At 43.8% G+C, this 17,842-nt stretch overlaps 1 protein-coding gene across 1 annotated transcript in view; it reads right to left on the bottom strand.

The window, feature by feature from the left end:
- Nucleotides 1-2,297: 2,297 nt before the first annotated feature.
- The window catches only part of EOGT (EGF domain specific O-linked N-acetylglucosamine transferase), a 37,589-nt gene continuing 22,044 nt past the window's right edge, over nucleotides 2,298-17,842 (bottom strand). Inside the window, exons 10-17 of the mRNA XM_044253196.1 lie at nucleotides 16,782-16,874; nucleotides 16,352-16,423; nucleotides 15,690-15,776; nucleotides 14,546-14,614; nucleotides 9,191-9,252; nucleotides 5,428-5,547; nucleotides 3,214-3,316; nucleotides 2,298-2,769 (exon numbers count right to left, since the gene is read on the bottom strand). Coding sequence (XP_044109131.1) covers nucleotides 2,623-2,769; nucleotides 3,214-3,316; nucleotides 5,428-5,547; nucleotides 9,191-9,252; nucleotides 14,546-14,614; nucleotides 15,690-15,776; nucleotides 16,352-16,423; nucleotides 16,782-16,874 — 753 coding nt within the window. The 3' untranslated portion in view covers nucleotides 2,298-2,622. The remainder of the gene's footprint in view (nucleotides 2,770-3,213; nucleotides 3,317-5,427; nucleotides 5,548-9,190; nucleotides 9,253-14,545; nucleotides 14,615-15,689; nucleotides 15,777-16,351; nucleotides 16,424-16,781; nucleotides 16,875-17,842) is intronic.

Genomic DNA, 17,842 nt, shown 5'->3' with positions numbered 1-17,842 from the left:
GCTTCCTGGGTTGCGTACTCCAAATCATGACTCAAATGTTATCTCACTGAAGACTTTTCTCAACCTCTGCTTAGGTGTACCCAACTCCAAATCACCCCAGGAATCCATCTGCATTCCGTGCTCCTGCTCTGGCTTTCTCTCTAGCATATATTAGCATCTGGCACACAGCATATTTTACTTATTTATATTGCTTCAAGTACATTTTTCTGTTCTTCTCACCGTTGTATTCCCAGAACCTAAAATAGCAGCTGATACACAGTAGTTATTCAATATTTTTTGGACAAGCAAGCGAGTAACACAATGGAAGGCTATGGATGTGGGACCAGAAGAACCGTGATCTTTAGGAAAGTTCCTTAAACAGCATCTGACTTTTTTCATGGGAAAAATGAGATCAATACTTCTTACATCATTTTTGTAAAAGTTACACACTATACCACACATGAAAGCATCATATAATTAACTACTAAACGTAAGGCATAATTTTTCTTGAAAATGATTTCTTTATCAGCAAGTTATTTAATTTTTCTAATCTAAAGCTACTAGATTGCCAAAGAGTAAGCATATAACAGTCGGACACAGAAAACCTTGAAAAGTGTTCCAGTATTCAAATAAAATATAAAAAGATTTATTTTGAAGTCATACCCAAAATGTACAATGAAATCCATCTCTTTTCAAGACTTAATTTTTAAAAAGCCCTCTTTACATTTAAATTTTATAGCCATTTGAAGATCTTTCACTCCCATATAAAAAGTCTGATAAAAGTTAATTCTATAAAGTGTCATATGTACTCATTTATATAAAAAGCATTCTCTCTATAAATGCAAAATATTCAAATATCATAGTTGTATTATGCAACTGTCCTCAGTTTCTGGAATTCTTGCTAGTCTATAGAATCGCATTTGTACATACTTCTTAAAATGAGGTAAGAATATAGGCATTGACTTTTTTTCACTCACACATTTTTTTCAGATGCTTATACCTCCCTGACGGAAAGTGCAATGCGGCTTTCACATTCTTTTCCGAGCGAAATCTTTTCCCTGTGGTGACTCACTCTTCTGCACAAAGAGCAACCACACCATTCACTGAAAAATTCATAGGTTGTAATTTCTTTTTACACAATTTTAACACCCAAATCAAAGCTATTACTACAGTGAAGCACTACTGTCTTTACAGAGATTTTAATAAATATCCCTAAACTCTAGAAGACTGTTCATAATCCTTCAAAGCAGGGGTCAGCCAACTTGTTCTGGAAAGGTCCAAATAACAAATATTTTGGGTTTCTTGGATAACTTCTCTGTCGCATATTCTCTCTTTTTTTCCCTTACAACGCTAAAATGTTTAAAAAAAAAATTCTCAGCTCTGCTAATCCTCTACTTGAAAAAATAGAAGTCATTCATCCTAAATTAGATTTCTCAAGTGTTAATAAAATGTAAACTTCACATTTTGCGGAAAATGAAATCCATGGTTTCTGACCCCTGAATTAAAAGTTCATCAACAGTGAGAAATTAATCCCAAAGTGTGGGTCTGCATTTCAGAGATTCTTTTTAATCAATGCTACTTTCTCGTGGTTTCTTTTTCATTTTGAAATGGATAATTCACATGCGACTTTACTTACTTTTGTTGGGGGGAGGGTCTATATTTTTGATCGGGAAGAACGCTCTTCATGTAACTACTGTGAAGCCTGCAAACTCAAAGGGGAATCCGTGTGTGCTAAAAGAGGTAGATAGCACACACAGGTGTATGCCGTCACAGGTCTGTGCACACCGGATACAACACTTTGATACATAAATGCGACATAAAGGCTCTCCAGGGCAAAGAAGGAATTAGTGGAAACCAGCTAGAAGGTACACCCCAAGATGTTCCAAGGGATATTCTGATTTGCTTTTATCACATGTAGTTGTTACATTTTGGGAAAACATGATTTGCATCTGAAATCCGTTAGAAAAATTACTGCAGCAGCATGGTTTATATAAATTTTTGGTGCATATAACCTAGACATCACTTAGATACAGCAGAGAATTCTGTGGGATTTGGTCTGGACTCTGAGAAGGTAAAACAGACCTGTTTATAACACTGTTTGATCTCTAACATGGAGTAGGCTACCTACAGTTAGGTTCTGAGAATCACAACACTGTGTGTGTGTGTGGGGGGGGGGGTATGTTTTCCTTTCCTACCACAAACAGTGTTAGAAACAGATTTTGGCAAATAAAAAAGCTTCCGTGAATTTACTTAAATATAACACAAACAAGTTGGAAGCCTCTAGAATTATAATCCCATGGTAATCTACAAAAACATTTACAAATCCTAAAGTCAAGAAACGTGAAAACTTTGGTAGACCTAAGAAGCTCAAATGTACTAGCGAGCCTAGTACAGCCTTATTTTTGAACTATGAAGAATAAAGTTTTCAGTGCAAAAACAGTATCTTGATAAATAGCTAGGACACAAAAATCACAGGAAACAGTTGAAGACTCTAAAACACTTAAGTACTATCCTGAAGGCATGTTTTGGTATAGAAAAGGTAACTTGGGGCTAGGATATAACAAGGTGTTTTGCTGACTTAAACATGAGGCTGGGTGGTGGACTATTTAAACAAAGAGACTTTTGCAAACTGATTCAGCACACTTATAGCTCATCACGTTTTTTCTTAAATGGCCACTTTGGGTGTTGTACTACGTGGTCTGCAGCCTGAAGGACAAGGTACATGAATTCTTCTACATCGAAAGAGTAGTTGGTAAATTTCGGATGTTCCCCCAGAGTTGGGTGGTGGCCCTATAAAACCAAACCAAAACATAAATCTGTAAGTCACTGAGGACATGGTTTTCTGAACAGGAATAAAATTATTTTCCTTTGGCCAAGGCAACTGTGCCAATAAAACTTTATTTATAAAAACAGGTGGGGGGCCAGACTTGGCCTACTGCTCTATAGTTTACTGATTCCCTCCTATATATAGTTTAATAGATCTTCCTAGGCCCAAATTTCCCAAAGTTATCTTCTTAACATACAGATACAGAATGATGAATTTCCCTTTTGCCCCAACTTGCAAATATAAAATGCAACTCACTGTTCCAGAGAAGAAGAGTTTATCTTTGGACTGAAGTTTAATGACAGTTTTTCGTATTAATTAGATATTTTACACCAATGAAAAAGCAAAATGAGGTAAAAAGAAAAAACAAAACAAAAAAAAACAAGGTGAGTTTCATCATTGAACTTTACCTTATCCTGAGGAAAGACTTTGTTCTGCCTTCGCCAGGTGACGTAGTGGATGCCCCTGAGCCTGGCCAGGTCTAAGTAACAGCGCTCATCTTCACAGTTGTACCTGAGGACGCAAGGGCACCCACACATGAGACCTGTGTCCAGGGGTTTCGCCAAATCGACACTTCTCTGAGAAATAATGCACCTCCCAACTACATTCCTGCAAAACGTTGTGTAACTAGGGTACAAGATCGATGGGGATTATTTTTCAAATAGCTTCATAACTAGGCTACCTTAACTTTAAAAAACAAAACAAGGTTTTGGAATCAAGGTTTGGAAGGAACTGAAGTTTATCAACGGGGCTGACAGCCTGTGAACTTGATATTATCTCCTGATACCCAGTCTACACGCACGGAAGGGGCCTTAGGGGAGATACCACATCCGAGGGCACACAGCTTGGGAAGCACAAATAGCCCAATCTGCTGAGTTCCAAGGCCTAAGGGTTATCAATGACACCTCTTTCTTTCCTCCTCCCCTCCCTCCCTTCCTTCCTACCTGCCTTCTTTAACACCCTCCTCCTCTCTCTCTCTCTCTCTCTCCTGGGACAAATGAAGTGCTGAGACAGAATCCATAATTCTCCAGCTATTTCTCTAATGTATCTGAATTTCAGATGTTTTTGCAGAATGTGGAAGTTCACAACTTTTTTCTTTTCCTTTTTTTTTTTTTAAAGGTTTTTTATTTATTTATTTGACAGAGAGAGAGAGAGAGACAGAGATCACAAGCAGGCAGAGGCAGAGAGAGAAGCAGGCTCCCCGCCGAGCAAGGAGCCCGATGCGGGGCTCGATCCCAGGACCCCGAGATCATGACCTGAGCTGAAGGCAGCGGCTCAACCCACTGAGCCACCCAGGCGCCCCCACAACTTTTTTCTAAACAGTCTCCCATTTAAAATACTGAATGAAGGGCTCCTGGGTGGCTCAGCAGGTTAAGCCTCTGCCTTCGGCTCAGGTCATGATGTCAGGGTCCTGGGATCGAGCCCTGCATCAGGCTCTCTGCTCAGCCAGAAGCTTGCTTCCCCCTCTCTCTGCCTGCCTCTCTGCCTACTTGTGATCTCTGTCTGTCAAATAAATAAATAAAATCCTTAAAAATAAATAAATAAAATAAAACAAAATACTGAGTTAAATCTTGGTGTTCGGACACAAAGACAGAAAGGAGGTAAGAGTAACCACTGTTGGCGTGTCCAGAATGAAAGATGAGGCATGGTGTCCAGGGGAGAATTACCAAGGGGGAGGAGGCCACGTCCCCATAACCACCCACCCAGTGAGAGGAGCGCCCCGGAAAGATCACTTCCACTTGAAGCCTCAGTTTCCCTATGGATGGGATCAGTGAGCACAAGGCAGACTTGCGTTTTCGAGCCATGCTCTTCTGAGACATACAGGTTCTTGAGCCAGTTTGAATGGTAGAAAACACATAAAATGTATCATCTTGTCCACTTTCACGTGTACAGTTCAGTAGTGTTATGTGTATTCATGTTGTGCAACCAAATCCCCCATCTTGCAAAACGGAAACTCACTTCCAGGCAACATGAACTCTTCACTTCCCTCTCTGCCCTGCACCCCTGGCAACCCCCGTTCCAGGCTCCGTCTCTATGAACCGCACTCGTCCGGGTAGCTCATATGCATGACATCACACAGTGTGTGTCCTTTCGTGACTCGCTGATCCCACTTAACATAATGTCCTCGGGGTTCGTCCACGTTGTGGCCTGTGACAGGATCCCCTCCTTTCTTAGGGCTGGCTGAGGCAGAGGTATGCAGATAGACCCACACTTCACGGTCTGTGGAACCCATTCATCTGCCGATGGACATGCAGGTGGCTACTGGGAACAGGGCTGCCATGAGCACAGCTATGCAACATACGGGCTGCATTTTACCACAATAACGACACAGAGGGCAGAGAGATGATCACCGCCCAAGAGGCCCACAGGAACGAGCTTTGAGGACGGAAGTCACAGACTCACATCTCCCACGTCATCACGAGATGGAGGGAGAAAGCGGAATTTGCTTGCTAAGTAAATGGTGTCTTCGCATTAACTTGAGGTCTCTTTTCTTTCTAGAAGCCTATATGATGGGCCTTTCCTGTAAAGAGTTAAATGTCACACCTTTTGAAGGTCTGAAGGACCATCTCGGCATGCATTAAAAGCATTATTCACCCAATAGAAAGCTGTCTCCAAACACTTACAGTTCAAATACAGCAGCCCAGTCTGGAAGGAAAAGTAAATGGGTAAGACCAGCTCCATGCATTCCAATAAATATGTCCGTGTTATGAGTGATCCTTAGCTGATCCAAAAACCCAAGTTCCCTGCAAGCATACAGAACAACAAAAGACAGGTGGGGAGAAGAGAGAAACTGTTAAGATGACTTAGCTCATGACGCATAGTAACAATATTTATACAAGTGCATTTCCCAATTTAAATCCCATTCCATGATGGCGTTTTGCCAATTTCAAGCCTACTCCAGTAATTAATAACTTAATAATTTTTTTAAAGATTTTTATTTTTATTTATTTGACACTCAGAGATCACAAGTAGGCAGAGAGGCAGGCAGAGAGAGAGGAGGAAGCAGGCTCCCCGCCGAGCAGAGAGCCTGATGCAGGGCTCAATTCCAGGACCCTGAGATCATGACCTGAGCCGAAGGCAGAGGCTTTAACCCACTGAGCTACTCAGGCGCCCCAATAACTTAATAATTTAATAATTCAACATTGTTTTCTAAGTACGCTCACTTTTTTAAAAACTTGAATGCATTTTAATATTTCATTTTTTAAAAGTAATCTCTCTACAATGTGGGGCCTAAACTCACGACCCTGAGATCAACCGTTCCAAGCTCTACCCAGCCAGGTGCCCCTAAATGCATTTATTTTAGAAGGGAACTTTTAGAACTCTCTTAAATGAAAAACCAGTAACATGGGTTAAACCAAACAGTAAAAGCAGACATAATCAAAGGAAAAAGATTCAGATCTAGGCAGAGCCCACAGCAAGGCAAAGCTCTGAGCCGGAAGCCTACTCTTTATGAAACGGGGAAATTAGGCACTAAAGAGATGTTGTGCTATACTAGCATCAGACTAAAAACAACTTCCTTAAGATAATAATGGGTTTTTTTTTTTTTCACTTTAAAACATTTTTTATAAAGATTTTATTTATTTATTTGTCAGAGAGAGAGAGAGTGTGTGTTCACACACACAAGCAGGTTGAGTGGCAGGCAGAGGTGCAGAGACAAGCAGGCTCCCCACTGGGCAGGGAGCCCGGTGCAGGACTCGATCCCAGGACCCTGGGATCATGACCTGAGCCGAAGGTATCGGCTTAACTGACTGAGCCACCCAGGCATCCCTAGATTCTTTTTTAATAAAATAAATTCTCCTTGTGTGACTGAAGTTTATTCAGTGCCATCTGGGTACACCTAAAATTAGTTCAGACACCACCAAGGCATTGTCCTGCCTTTGCGACAAACTAATTTTATGCACATTAAGATCATAAAAGTGCCCTCCGAATTCAAGACCCTAAAAAACATGCCAACTCTGAATGCAAAGTCAGTGCCAAAAAGTCCATTGAAATAGGCTGGCAAGAAACACCAGACTAAGTATAATCCTCTGAACACACACAGTGGGCTTAGATCTTCCAGTCCAGCTTACCCAAAGGGAAAAAAAAATGACCAAGATTTTTTGGGATTTAAGAAGAGAATGAGAATCTCCAGCTTCTCATCTTTATTTTATTTTTTTAAAGATTCTATTTATTTATTTGCTTGAGAGAAAAAGAGAAAGAGAGAGAATGAGTGAGTTGTAGGGGGGTGCAGAGGAAAAGGAACAAGCAGACTCCAGGCTGAGCGCAGAGCCCGGAATGGGGCTCGATCTCACCACCTGAGATCGTGACATGAGCTGAAGTCAAGTCAGACACCTAACCGACTGAGACACCCAGGCACCCCCCCCAGCTCCTCCTCTTTAAAGAGCTTCAAAAGGAAGTCAGAGGGCACCATGTGCATGTCTCACAAGAGGTGCATGTGCCTTGGTTTCTCCAGGAATGCCAGCTGATGCCGGGGGAAGGAGGAGTATGTGCCCAGGTGGCTAGAACCCCAGAGTCTGAGGATAAGGAAGCAAAGCTCCATGTACTCTATTAGTAACGGGTCCCTCAGACTGGCATGAATTTATTGTCACTCCTCCTTCATCTGAAAAACACCTATAGATCCTAAAGGCCAGTCAAGGCCAGAGCGTCCAAGGTGCCCTCCCCAGTTGTGTCAGCCTGACCTCGGGCCCTCTTCTTCCTCCGTGTTTTCCTGAGGCAATGATGGTAGCCACCATTGCACCGTGTAATCCGTGAGACAGGAATAGTTTGCCACCCTCCTAAGACTGTGGGAAGAGTGAGATGAGATAAAGCATAAGCGTAAGTCCCAACAAGTGGTAACTGTTCTTATGACTGCTATTTATTTGTATTCTGGGTCTGGGGTCCTCAAGACCAGAGCCAGGCCATCCTCCATAACTGGATTCTCTCTCAGAGCTTGTGACCAGCTGGCAGGTACATGGTAAAGATTTATTGTATAAATGAACGGCTGCATGATGAAGAAGGTGTGGAAACTCCCCTGCTTACTGTTAAGTTGTTTTTTTTGGTTTTAAAGTAGGCTACACCCCCAATATGGGGCTCGAACTCACAACCTTAGATAGAGTCACAGGGTCTGCGGACTGAGCCAGTCAGACGATGCCCTTCTTACTGTTAAGTTCTAACTTATCAGTAACAGAGACCCATATGCTGGTATGTGGCTACTTTTTCTTTTTTAACATAGACACTGTTTGTAGTGTTAAATTCGGAAAACAAGACAATGTTGTAGGTGAGAAAGCAAAGGACGGAAAAGTCTTCACCTTTCCTTCTGGGCTTTTCTCCACACTGCTTGACTTCTTCAACCAGGAACAGGCGCTACGTTACAGCATTATGGTTTTTATATCCACAGGGCTTACCTTGACAGCAAATGTTAGGCATATTCTGTCTTTCTAAGCCTTTTGCTTATGTTGGAGCTTTAAAAGAAATGTAAATACTCTGTAATATTTTTAGAAACATCATGTTTCTCTCTGACCCTCAAATTATTCCCACAGAACTAATTTTAGGCCAACTGTGGAGACCCAGCATCTAGCAGGACAAATTAGGCCAGGAACATTTTAACATTTTTTTTAAAATTCAGAATTAGTTGCCAACTGTGTGTGTGTGTGTGTGTGTGTTTAAGATTTATTTATTTTTGAGAGAGGGAGATAGCGTGAGTGTGGGGGAAGGACAGAGGAAGAGGAGAGAAAGAATCCCAAAGCAGACCCTGGGTAGAGTGTGGAGCCCAATATAAGGCTTCATCTAGGGTCCCTGAGCTCACGACCTGAGCTGAAACCAAGAGTCGGACACTTAACAGACTGCACCACTCTGACGCACCCCCACCTTTTTTTGTTGTTGTTTTTTGCCACCTTTTAAAATTCAGAAATTTTGGGGCACCTGGGTGGCTCAGTGGGTTAAGCATCTATCTGCCTTAGGCTCAGGTCATGATCTCAGGGTCCTGGGATGGAGTCCTGGATCGGGCTCCCTGCTCGGCGGGGAGCCTGCCTCCCCCACCTCTCTCTGCCTATCTCTCTGCCTGCTTGTGATCTCTGTCAAATAAATAAATAAAATCTTAAAAAAAAAAAACAGTATTGTAAAAATTCAGAAATTTCAAATGAAAATGTTAATTCAGAAAAAGAAATCTGGCTTGCCACGTCTCTTGAACAATTAGATGGTGTCGAAACTTCAGACCCCACACCGCTGAGGAGAAAGCGACCCTGCGCGCCCAGGGTGCCCTCCCGCTCACATCACTCACGGAGGCGTCTGCCTGCCTCTCCCGCTCTATCAGCACCAACAGCTCCCATCAGAAAAACCCTCTGATGCCCCATTAACACATCCAAGCCAAAGACAACAGCGCCTGCCCAGGAGTGGGATATTACTTACTTATATTTGTAATCGACAATCTGTACCTCGAACGTAGACACTGTTTTCAGTGCCTTTACCAGCTAGGAGGGAAAAAAAAAAAAACACTTAGAGTGTCTTTTGCTTCCTTCTCTTCTGTTTTATTTTCCTTTGAGTCCTAAAAGGTCTTATTTTCATACATAATATTTTCGGGTGTTACCTATCACTCAGGTCTATTTTCTTAACCTTTAACTGAGTTCTAATGCAGATATCACCCCTCGGTCACATCATCTCCATAAAATCCCACCACGCTGGGTTTGGTTGTCATGAAGGCTGAAAGAAGAAAATTCATGGGAGGGAAATGCTCACCTCCCACTACGTGTTAGCTGCTACTATTACTACTTGCTAGTTAGTCCTGCAATTTTTCAACCTAGACGGGGCACCTACTTTGTTCCTGGCTTTAGGTTAGGAGTTTCTCCCTATCCTTTATCTCATTTCAGACAAACTACTTGTGCTTTTGGCCTTATCTTCTGAAAACAATGAATTTTTGGCAGAAAATCTGCACAGAAAGACAATTATTCTCTCAGTAAACAGAAAGTAACAAAGCACAGTTAACCTAGTAGCAGAAATACAGCATGGTTCTCTGTGTCCCAACATGGTGGATCATGGCTATTCGGAAATGTTCGCTCTTGTATCCTGTTGCCTGTGGTGTGTGCTTCTACAACAGCGACGGTAACAAAAGTGTCACTTCAGCTGTGTTGGCAATGCTCAGTGCTTGAGGTGTTGGTCACCGAATCCTCATACATGTCTCATACCAAGTAAATATTATTTTACACCTATTTTTTTTTAATTTTTTATTTTTTATATACATATTATTTTTATCCCTACACCTATTTTTTAAAGTAATCTCCACACCCAATGCGGGCCTTGAACTCACGATCCCAAGATCAAGAGTCACATGCTCCTCTGACCGAGCCAGCCTCAGGCACCCCCGTATACCTACCGTTTTTTTTTAAAAATAGTTTATTTTATTTTTTTTTTTTTTAAAGATTTTATTTATTTATTTGAGAGAGAGAGACAGTGAGAGAGAGCACGAGCGAGGAGAAGGTCAGAGAGCGAAGCAGACTCCCCATGGAGCTGGGAGCCTGATGTGGGACTCGATCCCGGGACTCCAGGATCACGCCCTGAGCCGAAGGCAGTCGTCCAACCAACTGAGCCACCCAGGCGTCCCTAAAAATAGTTTATTTATTTATCTATTTGAGAGAGGGAGAGTGCCACACATGTGAATGAGGAGAGGGGTAGAGGGCGACGGAGGGGAAGGGAATCTCCAGCGGACTGCATTGAGACTGGGGAGCCCTACACAGGCCTTGATCTCACAACCCTGAGATCATGAGATCATCTAGGCCTGAAACTAAGAGTCAGACACTTAACCGACTGAATCACCCAGGCTCCCCCCGCCCCCTACCCTGCCACCGTACGCCTATTTTTAAATGATACAATGGAGGCCTAGAGATGTTAAGGAACTTTCCCAGGATCTTGCAGCTAGCAAAGGGCAGAGCCAAAATTAAATCTAGGTCCTCTGACCCTGGAACCTGTGTTTTTAGGCAATGCCGTGGAAAAAGCAACAGGCAGGGACTTACATCCAATCCCCTTCCCCGTTACACACATACACAGTCACGGAATGGAAGTTTCTCTCTCTAGACAGCCCCTGGGTCCCCTGAACATACTGCTTATGTCAGGGAGTTGCAGGAGTGAGGATAGGTTGGAATTCCATTTTCCGGAAGTGAATTAATCCGTGGGCTCGCGCGAGCCCTGGTCTTGTAACGAGATGAGGCCGCGTAAAAAAGAATCTCGTCTCAGAGGGTCCTTGAACAAACAGGCTTTTGTTTATTTGTTTGTTGCTTGTTTTTACAGTTTCTCGTCACACCGTGGAGGTGGCCGCAGCCCCTGGACATGATCACGCACCCCAGAGGTTGGGCAGGATTGCAGGAACTGGCATTTGACGAGAGCATCTGGATTTTGTGATTTTAAAGATTTTATTCATTCATCTGAGAGAGGGAGAGAAAACACAAGCAGTAGGAGGGACAGAGGGAGAGGGAGAGGGAGACTCCCCGCTGAGCAGGGAGCCCGATGTGGGACTCGATCCCAGGACTCTGAGATCATGACCTGAGCCAAGGCAGCCTCTTTACTGAATGAGCCCCCCAGGGTTCATGGGTTTTATGATCTATTCACGAATCAGGGTAGACTCAAAGGGCCTTTCTTCTCTCCTGGGTAGTTACCTGTTCCAGTCACTGGGAGAAAAGCAGCCAGTGGGTGCTCTTTGGCTTAGAGTTCAGATCCGAACTGCCAAGTACCCCCTGCAGGCAACATGGTTTGCATAGTCCGTGGGACCAAAGGTGAACATGTCGCTGGCTATGCTGCGGTCCCCACTGGTGTTACCCCTTCGCGCTGGACCACTTGCCAGGGTTTGATGCTGCTCCTTGGCCAGCCGTCCCGATGGACGGGGAGCCGAGGCGGGTCAGCGTCCTCTCACATTCGCTCGTGTTGGGGCAGTAGAGCTCTCTGCTTAAGAAGCAGCCTCAGGGGGTGTCTGGGTGGCTCAGTGGGTTAAAGCCTCTGCCTTCAGCTCAGGTCACGATCCCAGAGTCCTGGGTTCTCACCACTGGGTTCTCTGCTCAGCAGGGAACCTGCTTCCTCCTCTCTCTCTCTCTCTGCCTGCCTCTCTGCCTACTTGTGATCTTTGTCTGTCACATAAATAAATTAAAAAATCTTTTAAAAAAATAAAATAAAATAAAAACTGATGACTTTAAAAAAAAAAAAAAAGCAGCAGCCTCAGACCCTAATGATCTCAGCTCGCCCCCCATTCATCTGCTCCCTCGCTCGGTGACCTGAAGCATGTTCTGTAACCTCTAAGCCTGCATGTTCTTGTCTAAAACAGAAAGTAATAATAAAATAAGAATCTCATGGGTTTGCTGGGAGCTTTGGAGAACATGCAGGGGGAGCACACAGTAACACGCTTGGCCCATAACTAGCACTGGGTCTGTATTACGTCCGCCAATATACACTCGTGATCTGCCGGTCCGTCTACCCAAGCACTGCATCACTAGATACATTTTTATTTCCAGGTTTTTAAAACACACACACACACACACACACACACATACACACACCCTTGCTCATTCTTACACACACACACACACACACACATACACACACCCCTGCTCATTCTTCCACCCACAGCTTCCAATCAGTGTCTCATTACACCATATGCTCATGTCCTCCCTAATCCATATGTATCTCAAGACACTAATTACATAATTTTGATCTGCCTGTTACGCATCCAAATTAATCTGCGTAAAACATTTTACCCACAAACCTGCCTCCAGTCCCCTCCTACTGAACTTCTTCCCTCTCAATTCCAACCGACCTGCTCAAGCTAAAAGCCCGGGAGTTCAGCTCTGACTCCCAGCACCTTCCCCGGCCTGACCCCACAGGCACCTGCATATTCCGACAGAAGAGTCCTAGACCCTGTCTCTGAGACCGACCTTGAAGCCATTTACTTCCACCTCCACCCAAACGCTCACCGACGCCACAGCGGCAACTCTGCGTGAATGTGAATCCCACTGCTCCCACGCTTGTAGCCAGAGTGTGTAACAAATAAATAAATAAGCCAGTTCACGTCTCCTCCTGTGTATCCATTTTCAATGAGCTGCTGGAACAAATTACCAGAGTCCAAGCTCAGAAGAATGCAATGGACCCTCTCACTGCTCTGCAGGTCAGCAGTCCCAACGGCAAGACAGACAGCTGTCCACAGGGCTGTGCTCCTTCGGGGGGCTCGAGGGGAGAATCCTTTTCCAGCTTCTAGAAGCCATCGCATTCCTTGCCTCGGGGCCCTTCCCCCATCTTCAAAGCCAGGAACACGGCCTCTCTCTGGCCCTGTTTCTATCCTCATATTTCCTTCCTGGATTCTGCCTTCCTCTTCCAATTTCCAGGAGGTGCTCAATGGAGATACGGTCAGTGAGAAGAATCCAGCCAAGCAAAGGCTTTCCAGGCAGAGGCCAGAGTTCTCTGGTGGGGATGGCTTAAGGCCCTTTGGTGATTCCATCGGGCCCTCCTGGATCATCCAGGTTAATCTCCCCATTTTCAGGCCAGCTGATGAGCAACCTTAATTTGACCTGCAAGGTTAGTGTCCCTTTGCCACATAACCTAACCTAGTCCTGGGTTCCAGGGATTACTTTGCCACATAACCTAACCTAGTCCTGGGTTCCAGGGATTAGGAGGGAGACTTCGGTTGGTGGATTCTGCCTGCCACACCCTGCTGAAAACTCCCCAAAGGCTTCCCTCCCATCAGAATAAAACCTGCCCATCTTCTCACCGGGGCCTCTGAGGCTGATGAGATATGGGACCTCCTCACACCCTGCCTGACCTTCTCTGACCTTTTGTGGGGTCCCCCTCACCTCTTCCACTGTGCCAGTCATGCTGGAGACCTCTCCATTCCTGGAGCACCAAAAGCTCCGGATACCACAGGCCATTTGCTTCTGCCAGGGAGGCTGGCTCCTTAGTTGGCTGCTCACGGCTGAGCTCTGTTCCCACCAGCACGTCTTTAAACACCTGACTGCTTCCCTCTTCCTCCTGCATCTCCTGCCCCAACCCATCCCCTTGTTTCACTTCCTCTGTAGCACCGCCCACTACCTGAAATCGCCTTACTTAGGCACTTGTTTACTTATTTCTTGTCTGTCCCACCTTGACAGCGTAAGCTCCATGAGGCAGGGACGTTACCTGTCTGGTCCTGTGCTGTAGCTCCAGGGCCTAGAATATGGCCCAGGACATTGCAGGCGCTCAACACGGATCTGTGCAATCACCCACACTATTGTGAGAACATCTCCCAGCCATGCTGTTGTAGGCAGGTCCTTGCAGGGAGATCTTATTTAAGGATAATGTACAAGTCGATGCTATCAAAATGAATTTGAGAACCTAAGAGGTGAATAGTTTCTAAGACTCACTGTCCCGAGAAAAACGGAGACTCTTCCAGCTCAGACCCTGGATGCCACAACACCCCATAAACCACCGCTCAAGAGAGACCCCTGCATTTCTGCTGCTAGTTGGTTTGGCAATCTGTGGCAGTAAAGGCAGGAATCTGAATTTCTGCCTCCTTGTCCCCCCTGAGCTTGGGCAGATGCATGTTTCCGGTGAGGCAAAGCTAGTTTGGGCAACCGGTGGTTTGCTGACTCCCAGGAGAGAAGTCCAATAAGTGAACTGGGCAGAGCCATCAAAGCTTTCTAAAAGCTAATAATTTCAAATCAAAGCATTTAATGCAATGTGAAAAAAATTAAGCACATCAGTCACAGGAAGTTAAATTCAATATGACGATATTAAAATTGCATACCAAAAACTAACCTCGTTTTGGTTTAGTATTTTCCGGTACTCTGTGCTCCGTGCAAGGATGGTGACTCGGATTTTTCCGTCCTGTCATCAAAAGGAAAAGGCAAAATCATACTGTATATGCCTGCACATATGAGTGAATGCTAGAACGTAAAATGCGATTTTCACAAAGAGATGAAACTCAATGAGGACACATTTAGGGGACGATTATGTTTTCAGCCTGATTCCTTCAGAGCTCTCTCAGGAAACCAAAATGCATCCACTTTAGCCACAGAAGACAAAACCCATTTATTACACTTCTGTTTGGCTGGCTGGGTGGAATTATTTTTTTAATTTAAATTTTTAAATTTTTTTATAAACATATAATGTATTATTAGCCCCAGGGGTACAGGTCTGTGAATCGCCAGGCTTACACACTTCACAGCACTCACCATAGCACATACCTTCCCCAATGTCCACAACCCAACCACCCTCTCCTTACCCCCCACCCCCCTGCCACCCTGTTTGTTTTATATTAAGAGTCTCTTATGGTTTGTCTCCCTCCCAATCCCATCTTGTTTCATTTATTCTTTTCCTACCCCCAAACCCCCCCATGTTGCATCTCCACTTCCTCATATCAGGGAGATCATCCGATAGTTGTTTTTCTCTGACTTATTTCGCTCAGCATAATACCCTCTAGTTCCATCCACATCGTCGCAAATGGCAAGATTTCATTTCTTTTGATGCCTGCATAGTATTCCATTGTGTATATATATCACATCTTCTGTACCCATTCATCTGCTGATGGACATCTAGGTTCTTTCCATAGTTTGGCTATTGTGGACATTGCTGCTATAAACATTCCAGTGCACGTGTCCCTTTGGAGAACCATGTTTGTATCTTTAGGGTTAATAGGCTAGGTGGAATTTTTGGCAGGGGTTTATGGGTTAGGTAGGGATCTGGGGGAGAACAAGATAAAGTGGGAAAAGACAGGGAAAAGCACATACTTCTACTGTCCCTTAGCTTATCTGTCACAGGTTTGTGACATCTGACTTTGGGTCACTTCAGGTGACAAATTGTTAACCCAGAATCTTTTGATTCTTTTTCTGAAAAGGTGGCACTGATTTTTTTGGGGGGTGAAAACTCAGGCTCATGTCAGAACCTGTAAGGTACTCCTTACCTTGGGTCCCTCCTGTGTGACATTCAGTCTGTGAAGCACATGCTGGGAAAATGCCCGGAATAAGCCTGTGTTCTGACAGCCAGAAATCTAACACGAGACAATGTTCATATCACAGTGAATAATTGTGCATTAGCGTTGAAGATGTTCGCAAGTTATATATAAGTGATATCTTAAAACCTATCAAGAATAGGGATGTCTGGGCAGCACCTGGGTGGCTCAGTGGGTTAAGCCTCTGCCTTCAGCTCAGGTCATGATCCCAGGATCCTGGGATCGAGTCCCGCATCGGGCTCTCTGCTCAATGGGGAGCCTGCTTCCCCCTCTCTCTCTGCCTGCCTCTCTGCCTACTTGTGATCTCTGTCAAATAAATAAATAAAATCTTATTTAAAAAAAGAAAAAAAGAACAGGGATGTCTGGTTAACTCAGCTGGTTAAGAGGCCAACTTTTGCGTTCAGGTCAGGTCATGATCTCACATTGCTAGGGGAAGCCCTGAATCCAGCCCCACGTTCAATGGGGTGTCTGCTTAAGGATTCTTTTTCCCTCTCTCTTTGCCCTTCCCAAGGCACACATATGTGCGCTTTCTCTCTTTCTCTAAAATAAATAAATCTTAAAAGCCTATCGAGAATAAATGTATAAATACAAATTTGAACAACAGAGATGCTTACCAAAGGGGTATTATAGAACAGCCCGTATCGCATCCGCGGGAGTAAGGAAAAAACAGCTTCTTTAAAACATACCTAAGAATGAAGGGATTATACAGGTAAGGGAACACGATTTGTACCACATCAAAACAGTACTTATCATTACAGAAAATAAATTTTAGTTCATCTCTTTTTTGCACTGAAATATTTTGAATAGGAAGCTACTCCACTCAAGTGAAACTCATAATTTTGGAAAATCTAAAGGAAAAGTTTTTTTTTAACGCTACATGGTTAATAATTAAGACTGACTCAAAGTTATAAAAAAAGAAACTACGAAGTCAGAAATCAATGGTAATAGCTAATAGAAGCTCATATTAAATATTTATTTGATGAGTAAGTCATCTTCAATGACTGTTATTTACAGACATTTCAGGAAAATTTCCAATACCCTTACCCTTTTGGAATCATAAGTTTTCAAATGTATAACGTCATAATCTGTAAAGGCTTTCCAGGTGTCAGAGAACAGGTCACCGTATCCATAGGAGCTCTGCAAGTGGAAACAAAAGAGGTTAGGGCAACCAAAGTCTACAACGTGACTTTTCAAAGGGCAACAAAATACTTGAATCAACTTGATCCTAAACAAGCTCATAAAATTCATGGAAGAAAAATGGATTTTCATCTTAGGCCTAGGACTGAGTATGATGTAATGTCATCAGAAATAATCACCCACGGGACGCCTGGGTGGCTCAGTTGGTTGAGCAGCTGCCTTCGGCTCAGGTCATGATCCCGGCGTCCTGGGATCGAGTCCCACATCGGGCTCCTTGCTCGGCAGGGAGCCTGCTTCTCCCTCTGCCTCTGCCTGCCATTCTGTCTGCCTGTGCTCGCTCTCTTCCCCTCTCTCTCTCGCTCTGATAAATAAATAAAATCTTTTAAAAAAAAAAAAAAAAAGAAAGAAATAATCACCCACAATTATAATCTCAGTCTCTTAGAAACATTTTGTTTTTCTACCCTATCCTTTTATATACTCATCTCTCTAAAAACCTGTGTGGGGTTTTTTCTCCTGTGAATCTTCTATCTAAATCACAGACACACAACATACACAGACACCACCACTTGTACACACTTGGGATATTCTCAGTGAGCAGATATTATCAGGGTAAATGGAATACACTTTTGAAAAGAAATTTCCCAGTAAGAAAATGCCTTGAGGGGCACCTGGGTGGCTCAGTGGGTTGAGCCTCTGCCTTTGGCTTGGGTCGTGATCTCAGGGTCCTGGGATCAAGCCCCGCATCGGGCTCTCTGCTCAGCGCGGGAGCCTGCTTCCTCCTCTCTCTCTGCCCGCCTCTCTGACTACTTGTGATCTCTATCAAATAAATAAATAAAATCTTTAAAAAAAATAAAATTAAAATTAAAAAAAAGAAAATGCCTTGAAATTGAAAGTCCCAACACTAAAATATGATGAACATTATCCTATGAAACGATCTCCCCATTCACTAACGAGTAACACGTGGAAAC

Source organism: Neovison vison, chromosome 6 (genome assembly GCF_020171115.1).
Source record: "Neovison vison isolate M4711 chromosome 6, ASM_NN_V1, whole genome shotgun sequence".
In the NCBI taxonomy this organism is placed as follows: domain Eukaryota; kingdom Metazoa; phylum Chordata; class Mammalia; order Carnivora; family Mustelidae; genus Neogale; species Neogale vison.
This window is presented reverse-complemented; position numbering and strand designations above follow the sequence as displayed.